The 13,987-nt window shown below is 50.9% G+C and overlaps 1 protein-coding gene across 1 annotated transcript in view; it reads left to right on the plus strand.

Annotated features, from left to right (window-relative positions):
• Window positions 1–7,694: 7,694 nt before the first annotated feature.
• Window positions 7,695–13,987, plus strand: part of ARHGEF26 (Rho guanine nucleotide exchange factor 26) — a 110,545-nt gene continuing 104,252 nt past the window's right edge. Inside the window, exons 1-3 of the mRNA XM_046666588.1 lie at window positions 7,695–8,945; window positions 10,215–10,254; window positions 13,643–13,788. Of these exons, the coding sequence (XP_046522544.1) occupies window positions 8,085–8,945; window positions 10,215–10,254; window positions 13,643–13,788 (1,047 nt within the window). The 5' untranslated portion in view covers window positions 7,695–8,084. The remainder of the gene's footprint in view (window positions 8,946–10,214; window positions 10,255–13,642; window positions 13,789–13,987) is intronic.

Raw genomic sequence — 13,987 nt, forward strand, 5'->3', positions numbered from 1 at the left:
TAAATATAGTGAGTATGGAGAATCTGACTCATCTTTAAACTGCCTGTGTCTTTGGTTCAAGGTGGCTCATTACAATAAGGTGCTTTAAATACATTTCTTTATAGGGTTTTGTATAATCCGTATCCGGTTGAGAGGACCAGGATCTGACATTTCAGCATACTTTCTAGAAAATTTGCTGCCAAAATCAGTGACAAATCCATAGCAATATTGGGTGGAACCATATGAAATTGTTGGTATTTGGCTGCTTCTGACTTAAAAAAATGTCAATTCTATTCATCCTACCTAATGCTTTGCAGACATTGAAAAGCAGACCGTGCATGGGGCCAGCCTTGTGGCGTAGTGGTTAGGTTCTCTTGCTCCACTTCAGTGGCCCAGGATTTGTGGGTTTGGATCCTGGACATGGACCTACACATCACTTATCAGCCGTGCTACGGTGGCATCCCACATACAAAATAGAGCAAGATTGGTACAGATGTTAGCTCAGGGACAATCTTCCTCGTTAGAAAAACAAAAAGTACATGGTGGTTCTCTGAGCGTTGAAATGGACAGATATCCAGGGTGAAGTGTGAGGACAGAACGCCATTATAGGATATAGTGTGCCCGCACGTGTCTGTGTATATGGGGATACACACCCACGCTTGTTCATGTCCCACCACAAATCTGAAAATCTATGGAATACAACAGACTGTTAACAGTGGAGGAAACGAGAGATTGTACTTCTGTACAATCCCAATTTTTACCAGCCAAAAAATAGCCAAACCACCGAGGAAACTGCTGGACTGTTTGAAGAGATCAAGGGCGCGTCCAAGCCGTGCAGGCACCGCAGACGAGAAGCCACCGAGGAAAGCAGGGGCTCAACGGCTGTCCCATCCCCACAGTTAAAGAACAGCAGCGAGAGTGGGGCCTGGGCCTGGCCAGCTCGGCTGTCGCACTCCGCCCTGACCTCCAGGTTTACCTGGATCTTAATCACTCTGGTTAATCGGAGAACTTCCCCTCAAAACCCGGTGCCCCGCGGGCCCATGAGTCAGATGGGAATATTCTCACGAAGCTGCGGATTAGCAGACTGATGCTGCCCGCAAGGAGGGAGCCCCGTCCTCCGAGTCTTCCTACCGTCGCCTTGGGTCCCTCAGGAAGAGGCCTCTGAGCCGTTTTCAGCAAATTCGAACCTTCTCTCATTAAAGGTCTTTTTTCTTTACCCTAGAGTTGGAAATAGCAGAATTTTATCCTAATTATTTGCTGTTCCAGATAAAGGGGAAGTTAATTAGAAACCAGTTTTTGTACAATTTTCTGGCCAGGTCTCCCGGCTCCCCACTTCCGTGTTGCACACCCCCCCCCCCCCCCCCTTCCCCCGCCCCCCCCCCCCCCCCCCCACCATTACACCGGCACCATCCAGAGTGTTCCAGTCTGTCCCAGTGCTTCCCAACCTGTGCTGAGGGGGACCAACAGCTTCATTTTGCAGCTGAGGAAACTGTTCTCAGAGACTAAGCGACTTGTCCTCCTTCCCACCGTAAGGAGGTGGCAGCCACCAACCGAACCCCAGCTCCTGACCGCCCGCCAAGTGTCCCTGGTCTTGAAGTAAAGCTGCTTATTTCTCCCTTTCCCGCCAGCGGCTGCCCTGTTTTTCTCCTCCCTTTTACTGTCAAGACGCCCACACTTGCAGCTGAGTGCTGTGCTCAGTTTCCACACTGACGGCGTGCCCTGGAAGCCTGCACGTTGGATCTCAGGCCCACACAGACTGACGTGCTCGTTGAAGGGCACTAAGTGAGCGACATTGTTAGAGTTCAAGCCATCAAAGACGGTCTTTCCTGACTGTTGGCAGGACCACGGATGGCAAAGATCACATCGACTTTTTTTGCCATGAGATCTACAGCTGGCCCAGGGCCTGGCACCCACCAGGAGCCAAACAAATTTCAGTGGACGAACGGGGCAGCTGACCTCACTTTCTTCTCAGAAGCGCTTCCTTTCTAAGGCTTTTGTGGTTCTCTTCCTAGCTGGTTGACTTGTTCTGCCTCCTCTCTGGATGGTAACTCTGGGCTTTTTCATCAACTGATCAGTCTATTCATTGCTGAAGCATGACAGGAGATAGAGAGAGAAGCAGTCTGATCCTGGGGTGCCTGCATTTTATTTGCACAAAATATAAGTGAATAATGGAGTCACAGACCACATGGCAATAGTGTATAGTTATGAGCCGGATTGAAGCCGTATTGCACGGATTATTAACCTCTCTGCTGTAGTTTCCTCTTCGGGGGAATGGAGATGCTAGTAGTTCCTCCCTCATAGGTTGTTGTGAAAATACGCTTGAAGCTCTTCAAGGAGGGTCTGGAATATGAAAAGTGCTCAAAAAATGTTTTTAAAACCACAGGATAATATATAAATCATTATTATAATTGCTGCAGAAAGTCTCCTTTTAAGAAGTTTTTTTTTTTTCCCAGAGAAAACTAATCGATTCTCAAAACCCCTTTTTCAAGTATTCTTTCCAGATCGCTCTTTGTCATTTTGACTTACCGCTTCATTGTACCAGGAATCATGGGGATGCTAAGCCTGTCCAGGATGTCTAAGATCTGAGAAAGGGAGAATTGAGGAAGCTAGCTAACAGTCAGCACCAACTGGCCGTCAGGCATGTGAGTGGCTGGCTGTGTCCTGCGGTCCAGCCTGCCCCACGGCTGGCTGCAGCAATGGGGGGCAGCCCAGGGAGACCCTCAGAAGAACCACAGGATGGTGAGAAACAACAGATGAAAACGTTGCTATTTACGCCCCTAAGTGTTGGGGGGGTTGTTTCACAGCAGAGCATGGCTGGAACACCACTTCATTCTGCTGTCCAGAGGCGGCCATGCTGACATTTTGAATATTCCAAATCTAGGTATTGGGTTTATACCTATAGCTATTTGCATTTTTATTTTTTTTTAAGATTTTATTTTTTTCCTTTTTCTCCCCAAAGTCCCCCGGTACATAGTTGTATATTCTTCATTGTGGGTCCTTCTAGTTGTGGCATGTGGGATGCTGCCTCAGTGTGGTTTGATGAGCAGCACCATGTCCGTGCCCAGGATTCAAACCAACGAAACACTGGGCTGCCAAAGCGGAGCACGCGAACTTAACCACTGGGCCACCGGGCCAGCCCCTAGCTGTTTGCATTTTTAAAACTCAAAAATGTCTGCATAATGTCTTTAAAAGTAGCTATTTCCCCCCACTTAACATATTTTGAATTTTTGTCTGAATAGTTACACATCCACACTATTGTTTTTGGTCGCACCGCACATCATGATTCAGTAACGAGTCCTGTACCGATCGACATTTAGTCTGCTTCTGATTTTTTTTGCCACGGTAAGAAATGCTTTGAAGAACATCCCTGAACATACTTTTGCCCACATAGCAAGGATTATTTCCTGCATGTGGAGTTCCTAGGTCAAAGATTGGCCTGTCTTCAAGGTTTGATTAAGTATCATGTAATGGCTCTCCAGAAGGTTCTACCAATTTACATGCTTCCTGTGAATGAGTCAGAACTCCCTTTTGCTGGCACTTTTACCGATAGTGGGGTGCTTCATGTGTTTTTTTAAATCTTTGTTGATATAATGGATCAAAACCCATGATCTCGTTACTGTTTTAATTTTGTTTTTACTATTGAGGCTGAGTATACTTTTATGTATAGTGGGTACTTGTGTCCTCTCTAAACTGTGTATTCTCACTCTTTGCTCATTTTCCATAGTTATCTTTTTCATATTGATTTGTTAATGATATAGATATTAACGCTTTGCCTGTTATGTGCATATTTAAATGTTTTTCTCTAATTTTCCTCTAAGAGAAGATTTCCCTCAGATTTTATGGGTTTAGTTGGATTTTTTTAACACATAAACAAACCTATTTGGTTTTATTTAGTTTTATTTCTGAGACTCGTGTTGTCAGATTTGTTTTAAAGGATGGAAAAACTTAAATACTTTCAGACAGTGTCGGATGCCACCCAGGTAAAACCCAGACCCTCAGTTTATGCCACAAGGCACAGTCTATTCTCACCATATTTAGCCAGATTAACCTCCCACCAGTTCTCAATGCACACTCTCTGTTCTTGTCAGTTTAGTTTCTGGCACGGAGCTCTTCGGCTCTGGACTCTGACAGACTCGAGTCAGGATTCTGACTCAACAGCTGAACAACCGTCTATAAAGAGCTTTTTGAGTGGCGACAGGAGTGATGTGAGATTAAATTATGTGTAATGAATAGCAGTGCTTGCCATAGTGTTGGCACTTCGCAGGCATCGGTTCTCCAGCCGTGCCCCTTGGTTTAGGCAGTGAGGCTGCTCTCGGAGACTCCGTTCTCCTCGTCTCCACCTCATGATATTTCACCTGCTCTCTGGCCCACTCCTAGCCAGGCTTCTTCACAAAGCCTCTCACAGAACAAGGAGCTTAGCATGCATCTTACTCAGCCTAGCTGCCTTATATAATTATCTTAATATTTCAGATGTAGTAAATCAGCCAGGTCATAAGCCTCAGGAAGGCCTGGTCCAGTGCTTTGCACTTAAAAGCATCTAATGAGTATTTGTGGAATATATAAATAAATGAATAAAGAGTGCGTGAGATGTACCTGCAAGGTAATAATACTAGCTAACAAGTTGCACTTAAAAATTAGCCTAATTATTATGCCACACACATAATTGGTGATCAAGGCAAACTTGTCTAGTAAATGCGGCAATAATTGTTATGCCTGCCTCTGGTATCCTGCCTTATACCATTGAATATTTCAATAGTTCAATATATCATTGGGGGAAATGAGTGAAGGTGGTTAAAAGGTGTAAACTTCCGGTTACTGGATACATAAGTCATGAGGATGTCATGTACAGTATGGTGACTATAGTTAACAATACTGCATTGTATACTTGAAATTACTGAGAGAGCAGATCATAAAAGTTCTCATCACAAGGAAAAAAATTGTAACTATGTGAGGTGATGGGTGTGAACTAAACTTATTCTGCTGATCATTTCACAATATACACGAATATCAAACCATTATGTTATACACCTTAAACTAACACAATGTTACATGTCAATTACATCTCATAAAACTGGAAAAAGTTAAAATTTTTAAAAATTAAAAAAATATAATAAATATACCATTGCACTATACCAGTGAAATATCTCATTCCTACCTGTTCGATGAACTGTACTTCTCCAGTCCTCAGAAGCACTTGGGGCCCTTCCCTGAAACCAGGATGTGTGCTATCAAAGAAACAGCCATCAGCCAGGTGGCATCATGACATCCCTGGCATTGCCTCTGCACTTAACGTGATCATTACTCTGCCATTGTCATGACTCCACTGGCTTCTAAGCAATTTAGTGCTACCTGTGTCAAAGCCATATACCAAGAAATGCAACTGAAGGCAGGAGAAATTGCCAGATGTGTCAGATGAGGTGAAAGGGAGGCCAGAGCAAGGAGCAGCTGATATAACCCATTCATGGATTCCGTGAGCTGCACGCACGAGCTATCACAGGACGAGTGAAGCTCCCGAACTGCAGTTTGTCACAAACTTCCTCCTGGCCATCAATAGAGAAGCTGTATAGCTTGTGACATATGATTCAGTTGAACAGGAAAACTATGCTTTCAGTCAAGTAGGATGGCGCCAGCATCAAACTTGCAGTGTGTCAGTGGCTAGGGAGCAAATCTCTGAGACAAGACTAGAACATCCCGTTAAGAAATGCTGCACTATCAATGATCTTCTGTGGAAAAACACACATATTGATGCTCTGCGTGAAAAGGGGTTCACAAGAATTAGAATAAGGGTACAGAATTTTTAGAAATACTCTAATCAATTTATTTGCCTATATTTTCCTTTTCTATATATGCACATTATTGAAAAATCTTTGTCTAAAGGCACTGTTTCCATAAGTATAAAACAAAAATCTTCTGTGACAACACATTGTGTCAGTTTAACTGGCAGCTCTTCTCCTTCCTTGGTGTTGCAAGTAATCAAAGATGTCTTAGATTTGAGGCTATAGGAGAAAATGAATGGAGGCTATGAGAGGCAGTAGGTCTGTGAATTTCGGAGCTTCCCTGGCTCAAGGACCAGAGGTGGGTGTTTTGTTGTTGCTGTTTTGGTGGGTATCATCTTGTTGCTTGGGAATGAGGTAGGAAGATCCTGCAATTTCTTCACAATCACCAGTTATACTTGTTTGCAGATCTGACATAATTTGAAGAGAAGCCAGCTTCTCACAGCGCCATTTACAACTTCCTGCATTCTGAATTAGTTAACATTTCATTTGTCATTCGTTAAGCATTTTTAAAATAAATTATATTTTTCCAGTATAAAAGTAATAGGTGTTATATGGAAAATGTCCTATATTAAAAAGTGGGTATGTGTGAGTATGTAATCAGCCATAATTCTTCCAACGAAAATATTTGGTAAATTTCTTTTTTAAAAAAGTTTTCTTATAAATTTTTTGATGCCATTTCTTCTAGTTTACAAAAATATCTCAGATCAAAGTAATATATACTCAATGTACAGCATTTGGTGAGTGCAGAAAAGTATAAAGCAGCATGAAAAACGTCATGCTTCACCTCACCACCCAGAGATCGCCTCTTTATATTTTGGCAGTTGCTTTCGATGTATCTGCGACCACGAGGAGCAGCCGAACTTGCACACGTGGATGCTCACAGCATCCCCGCTGAATGCACGAAAGCTGGAAGAACCTGCAGATGCGCCCAAACGTCCTCTGATAGAAGTTGCTGTACAGATCTTGCGGCAGAAGATCATCTGTCTTCTCGAGCTGCCTTGTTCTTCTCACACGGCAGGAGCCAGACCAGGACTTTCTACTACTTGGCAGAGGAGCTCTCTGGGAGGTGGTCACTGTGCTCGCTCGCTCCTCTCATTCATTCACTCACAGACATTTATCAGCTGCCCACTGCGTGCTGGAATGCGGAGGGGCAGTCAACACGCAGCCCTGCCCTCTGGGGCTTGCAGGCTGAAGACGACGACGCAGAGAATAAACAGGAGCAAGATGCCCACGCCCATGCAGACTGCCGCGAGTGTGGACCGGGAAGACAGGTGGCTGGGAAGACAGACAAGCGGGTCATAGTTCAGGACTGTGGGTGGCAGGTCCGAGGTCGAGGGGGAGCCAGGGCTGGTTCCGAGGGTCAGGCTGTGGCCGGGTGGCCCAGGGACAGCGAGGGAGGTGGTGGAGCCCGGCGGCAGGGGTGGCCCATCGTGAGGGCTTCGTAAGTGGGAAGGAGGTCCTGAATGGTGGTCTGCATGTGCTCGGAAACCAACACATCGCTGTTGTCATTGAGGTGGCGATGATTTCTAATAGGTGACATCTAGGACTCAAAGCACATAAATCAAGACCACCGAATGGAAGCCCCCTCCCTCCGTGCCTCCCCAGCTGCCTTGCGGGCCCTCCGGAAATAGTCCAGGCACAAACAAGCAAATCTAGAGTATAAAATATTTTACACGGGGAGTGGGGAGGGTGGGGGGACGAGGCCACCAGACTTGAGTTTTAAGACCACCCCAGGCCAAGGTTGGCGCGGGGCCAAGACGGAGGCCGGGCCAATTGGGGCGTGGCCAAGCTTGTGGGCGGAGTCAATGCTCAGGGCGTGGAGGACTGGGGCGTGGCCAAGAATGGGGACGGGCCCGAGCCTGGGGGCGGGACCACGCTTTGGGGCGGGGCCAGGCGGAGGGCGGGGCCAGGCGGAGGGCGGGGCCGGGCCTGGGCGGGGCGGCGCCTCCGCGGACGGCGCTCGGCGGTTCCCGCCGCTCCCGCCGGCGCCACTCGCGGGGCCGGGCCACCCACAGGCGGCGGGCGCTCGGCGGCGGCGGGGCGGAGCCCGAAGGTGGATGGCCCCGCAGCGCGCTGCGTGAGAGGGACCGACGGCGGGCCGGCCGGCTGGGGCGCGGCGCGCTCCGCGGGGAGGGTCCGGGCAGCCGAGGCGGCCGGCGGGTGGCGGCGGCCCCTCCGCGCGAGCTCTCTCGGTCCGGGTCCCGCTGGGGACAGTGGGCGCGCGTGGGGACGCGCGGCGGGGTCGGCGGCCGGCCGAGAGCGCACGGCGAGCGCGCTGCGCGGAGGCTCCCGCCCGTCCCCGTGGACGCCCGGGCCGGCGACTCCGCGATGGACGGCGAGGGCCGGGGGCCCCGGTCCGGCGGCAGCCTGACCCCGCTGTGCGCGCGGCGGCCGACCCCCCGGCCCCGCTCCTACCAGAGCCCCAGCGGGCTGCTGGTCACCGACTTCCCGGCCGAGGACCGGGGGCCGCCGCCCGCGCCGGCCGGTAGGACGGTGGCCCCCAGCGGCAGGGCTGTCTCCCCCCGGCTCCGGCGGTCCAAGTCCCCCCGGGGCCCCAAGGCGGCGTCGGGCGGCCCCCCGGAGTCCCCAGCGAGGGGCTCGGCGGTCTCGACTGCGCTGCAGCCCGTGCGCCCCGTGCGGACTCCGGCCCCGCCGGCCGCCCGCCCCCTGTCCGCGCCCGCGGCGAACGGGCTGCCCCCCCGGGCCCCGGGCCCGCGTGCGCTCGCCGGGCCGACGGCCGAGGACCCCGCGCCCCCGGGGAGGCCGCCCCCGCGGGAGGACGCGCGCCCGGACGGCCTCGCCGTGGTCCTGAGCACCAACAGCCCCGCCGCCCTCAAGGTGGGGAAGCGGCAGATCATCCCCCGGGGCCTGGCCTCGGAGACCAGGAGCAGCAGGCCCGGCGGCCAGGGCGCGGGGCCGCACCAGAGGCTGGTCAAGGCGCGCAGCATGGTGGAGGGGCTCGGGACCGGCCTGGGCCCCGCGGAGCCCGCGCCCCCGCCCGACAGCGCGGCCGACAGCCCGGGCTCCCTGCGCAGGGGCCTGCGCTCCACGTCCTACCGCAGGGCCGTGGTCAGTGGCCTGGATGTGGACAGTCCGGCCACCTCGAAGAAGAAGAACAGAATGTCCCAGCCTGTCCTGAAAGCCGTGATGGAAGACAAGGAGAAGTTCTCCAGCCTGGGAAGGACGAAGGTAGGGTCCGCTCGCGGCGCCGGGAGCGGGAGGAAGGTGTCGGGGTGGGGGCGCCCCGTTCCCCTTGGGGTCTGCGGTCTGTGGCCAGAGCTGTGCGCGCCCCCCTCTGCCGGTCTGCTGCCGGCCCGCGCTGCCAGGTTAGTGCAGCTTGTGGGGGAGGTGACCCTACCCCTGTGTCTTGACTTTCCAAGTTGAGGCAAATTGTGAGGGGCGAATGGGAAATAAAACCCCGCACGTTAAGTATTGGCTGAGGGAGCTTGATGCCTCTTAGCACAGGAGCTGAAAAGGAGGGGGAGAGCCGGCTGTCCCCTGCTGGTCTGCAGGGGTCGCTCAGTGGGTGCTGATCCATCAGGGTGGGCACAGGAGAACACTGATTTCCTTGGAGCCTATTGACTATTTTAATTATTTACATTAACCCTTTAATTATTGAATTGTGTTCTGAGTGGTGATCACAGACTAATGCCATGCAGGTGATTTGTGAATTTTAAAGTCAGTTGCCAGAATCACACAGACCCAAATACTTGCTCCTCTTTGTTGTCGTTCCTGCCACCACGGCCTCTGGTTGTATTTCCCACCTGGTGCCCATTCATCCTTGAGGGCGTTTAGCAAGCTGGTGGCTCACAGCTTCAGGTTGGAGGGAACCGTGTGGTACTGCTCCCTGGGAGAGGCCTGGGAGCTGCACTTGTTAAAATATGGTCAGTGTGACAGGAAGACACAAGGAAGACTGGAGATGGGTGTTTTGGAGAGCATGTGCTATCTTCTCCAGAAACGAGACAGACCTCAGCGGTAGGGCAGACATTCATTGTGGCAGCCACATCCTTTCTTGATTAATCCGAGAACGGGAACCAGTCTGTATAAATGCCACATATGTAATTCACCGCAAGCCTGTTTTATTTTAGATCCTATGGCCTTAAAGAAAACAAACTACAGAACATTTTATGTGTTTTTTTCTCCTAACTCTGCGAGTATAGCAGAGTTCAGTTCAACAGTGATGGTGAATCGTGAGTAGTGACGTGAGCTGAGCTGCTGTCATTCGAGCATTCTCAAGCTGTTTTGATGGGAGCCGGGGACAGTGTGCATTTATTTCCCCTGTTAGTGAGTTGTAGTAGTCGTATGGGTCAGCTCCTCCCGGGGTCACGTGCTGCATGCTTTGGAACGCTAATGAATGTAGCAAAAAGGACTTCTACTTAAAACAGCTGTATTTTCTGTTTGACTCATTCATACCTAGTTTGCTGTGCTTTTTCTTTTTTTGCTTTTCTTGTTTCTTAGAAAAAAACGCTGAAAGGACAAGGAACATTTGATGGGGAAGGTAAGCATTTGATTTTCCAGACTTTTATTGCTGTTTCAATGTGGAATATCAATTAGAAGTTGAGCTCCAACTGCAGTAGCAAAAACACTCAAGATGAGAAAAATGTCCAACTTCTTCTCAAATTGTACAGCGCGAAGCTGAACTTTCATCTCCTGATACCAACAGTGAGTGGAACTGAGGGCGTCCTTGTAAGCTGGTGGCCTTGTCGGTCAGTGTCCTGGGGTGTTAACTCTCTGCTCTGGCTCCGTCCCCACCTGCCTCGAAAATGCAGAAAGAGGAGGCACAGACTCCCGCCCTTGAGTCAGAAACTCAGAGAGTTTGGTATTTAGATCTCAAGTCGTATTTCCTTCGGTCCTATTTCCTTTGACTTAAGATTCTTTTCCCGTATTCCTGTATGTTAGTTTTGTTTCTGACCTCCTGCTTCCTTGTCAGGTTTCAATTTGGGGAAAATCTAACTCTCATGGCTGACAGAAACAAATTCCTGAGAATTTATAGCCATATGGTATTCTTGTTAAGAATCTCAAAAACAAAAGCGGCTTCCACCAGGTGTTCAAACGGTAATCAGATTAGTGGACTGCGTGTAAATAGATGGGTCGGGTGTCAACTGGGAGAACACTAAAAGAGAGGCCCTCCTGCAGCCCTGGTGGGACTGGAGGAGCAGGGTGGAGGCGAGGGTAGTTACTTTCTGTTGTACCTTGAAATGCTAAGGTTTGCCAGCCTTTAAAGGATCGTGAAGAAGGGCATGCCTCTCCGTAACTAAGTCTGATGTTAAACTACACAGAGTTATAAAATATGGAACCTTGGGGGATTACAGAACATTTCCCTGTGTAATTCTTATAACATCAGTTCCCAGTGGGGCGTCTAAACACGACCAGTTTATAAAAATTCATTCTTTGCACCAATTCTAGGAGACAGATCTATATGGAGCAGAAACCCAGACACAGATTTTGGCTGGTTGGGATAGTTCATCTCCTGGGAGCTCTGAGAGGTCTAGTCACCTGCCTGCTGTCACACAGCCAGTGCTGGGCGGAGATCTGGCTCTCTGCCTGGTTTGCGTCCTCTTGTGTCACGTTATGATGTGATGTGAGCAGTGCATCCACTAATCTGTACGCAGAGGTTTTCATCCTCTAAAATTGCTATGGATTCTGGGGCCTTGGCCTCAGTGGAAAATGCTGAGTGTTTTCAAAGTCCAAGGACAGACTTCATCGTAACTAGTTTTATGTTGATGCCTCTTACAAGGGGCTGTTTCTGTCTCTCTCTCGTCTCTTCTCAGACATGGTGACCTAGAAATCCTTTTCATGTACATGTGCACGCGTCATGCAGTGTTCTGACAGTTAGTGACTGACGGCAGTGTGACCCAGGCAGAGGCTGAGGGCCTGTGGTGCTGGAGGCAGGCACCTGGGCCCCTGGCCCCGCCTCTGCTCCTCTGTCGAGTGGCCCTGAGCATCTCCCCCTCCCGGGTTCATCATAGTGAAGTGAGGCTAACACGCTTGCCCACGCTGTTGTAGAAGTCGTGTTGATGACGTGTGTGTGCACTTTGTGCTGACCAGCATGTGCTCTCAAGGGTGTTGCGAGGTGGGGGCCTGTCTTCACTCCCACAGTCTGCTCGATACTGTGGACGCTCAGAGCACAGGGAGCTCCCCACAGACTCCTGGAGTCGTGGTGGTGGGTGGGGAACCTCGACAGCCAATGGGGGAGGAGGTGGGGTCAGCCTGCTGCAGTGGCGGGCAAATGTTTCAAGCCATATCCGTGGCTGTCCCCACTGGAGCCAGCTCTACATGGTCCCCTCTCCTACTTTCACTTGTGGCACCTGGGGGCCGAGGGCCCAGCCTTACCTCCTCCCCCTCTGTGACCCCGTATCCAGTCCATCCGTGGTCCTGTCTCAGTCACGCAGCCCAGCTCTCCGTGACCGCTCGTGGACACCCTGTGGCATCCTGTGAGTTCCTGAGTAGGCGATGTTTGCTCCTCCAGGCTGGTCAGATCTTCCCTTGGGTGGCTCTCGTTGGGGTCAGGATGAAACGCAGTCTTTATGGTGTGGAGGAGACTTGGTCCTTTTGTCCTTGGGGGGGCTGTCCGGCACACCTCCCTGAACCCACTGTATACTCTTCGCCCACGGGCACCCGGGCTCTAGCAGCCGACCCTCTTGTTCTCCTGGGGGACTGCTTCCTCCTCCTCAGGGCTTTTCCCTGTGGCTCTGTAGCCTCACAGCTTTCAGATCTCTGGTCTTCCTCGTTAACACCTCTCTGACCCCTAGACCAGATCACACCCTGTGGACAGTCTGTCCTCAGAGCACCTCTCTCTGAGTCACTCTGTAGGTATGTACTTGTGCAAGATTGTTGTGTCCTCAACTCTGCAATGACTTGCCATCCCACTTGGAGTAAAAACCAAAGTCCCTTCAGTGGCACTGAGGCCAGGCCTGCCTGGTCTGCTCTCTGCTCACTCCCAGCCCCATGTCCTGTGCGGTCCCCCTCCCTCACCTTGTTCTAGCCACACAGGCCCCCTCGCCTCTCCTTGTACATAGAGACATCCCAAGCAGACTCCTGCCCCAGGGCCTTTGTACTTGCTGTTCCCCTGGTGGGATGCTCTCTCCCCAGCTGTGCAGGTGCCTTGCTCTCTCACCTCTTTTAGGTCTTTGTTTAAATGTCACCTCAGTGAGGCCTTCCTGAACCATCCTATTTAGGATCTACATGCACTGGTAGCTCTCGCCCTGTTTCTCTCCATGACACTTGCCAGCACCTGACACGCTGTAGAAGTTACTCGTTTATCTGTCGTCCTTCTGTCCTCACTGTGGTGTCAGCTGCGTGAAGACCCAGATTTTTCTTTTTTGTCCACTGTTGTACCCCAGGCCTAGCAGTTGGTGGCATCTGGTAGACATTTTCTAAATATCCGTTGAATGAATAAGGGAATGAGTGACTTTGGCTGTTTTTCTCACTGGACTTTTAGCTCGTGAGGGCGCAAAAAGTGTCTTTTGTTCCCCGTTGTGCTCCCAGCCCTTGGCACGTTGTAGATGTACAGTAGGCATGTGTTAAAAGATGGATGAGTGTGTTAAATAGATGGGCCTTCAAGGGGCGGTGCGGACTGAATTCAGTTTAACCTGAAACACAGTGATTTTGTGGGCATGACCGTCCGCCACGGGTGGGGACAGACCCGGAAACTGCTTCGGTTGGCACTTCACGTCCAGCCCCTCCCCTCCCCAGCAGAGGAATTTGGGACAGAGCTGTGTGAGTGAGGAAGTGACTTTTTGGTAATTCCTCTTCAGTGACAAAACCCATTTGTCTCTGTTGTTTATTAAACCGGAGGCCAAACGTGGTGCAAGTACAGAGGTTTGTGTGGAAAAGCAGCATCGCGATGGGGGCGGTTACTGACTGTGGGTTTGTTCTCCCTGCAGAAAACGCGGTCCTGTATCAGAACTACAAAGAAAAGGCGCTTGACATTGACTCTGATGAAGAGTCGGAGCCCAGAGGGCAGAAGTCGGATGAGAGGATTGTGGTTCACCCCAAGCCGCTGAGGGCCACGTGGAGCCAGCTCTCCGCGGTGAGTGCTTGCCGCCTTCTCTGCCCGCGGGGCTGCAAACCACACTGTGGAGATGACGCCCGGACGTGGCTTTAGTTTTCCTACCAATGATCCCGGAACCCTGAGGAGAAAAACTGTTCTTTTTAGACGGTGAAATCGTTCTTGGGACTCTGTGGGCACTGGCGAGAGGGCGGGCTTCGATGCTTCTCCTCAGGAATAC

Source organism: Equus quagga, chromosome 1, assembly GCF_021613505.1.
Source record: "Equus quagga isolate Etosha38 chromosome 1, UCLA_HA_Equagga_1.0, whole genome shotgun sequence".
NCBI classification, from domain to species: Eukaryota; Metazoa; Chordata; class Mammalia; order Perissodactyla; family Equidae; genus Equus; species Equus quagga.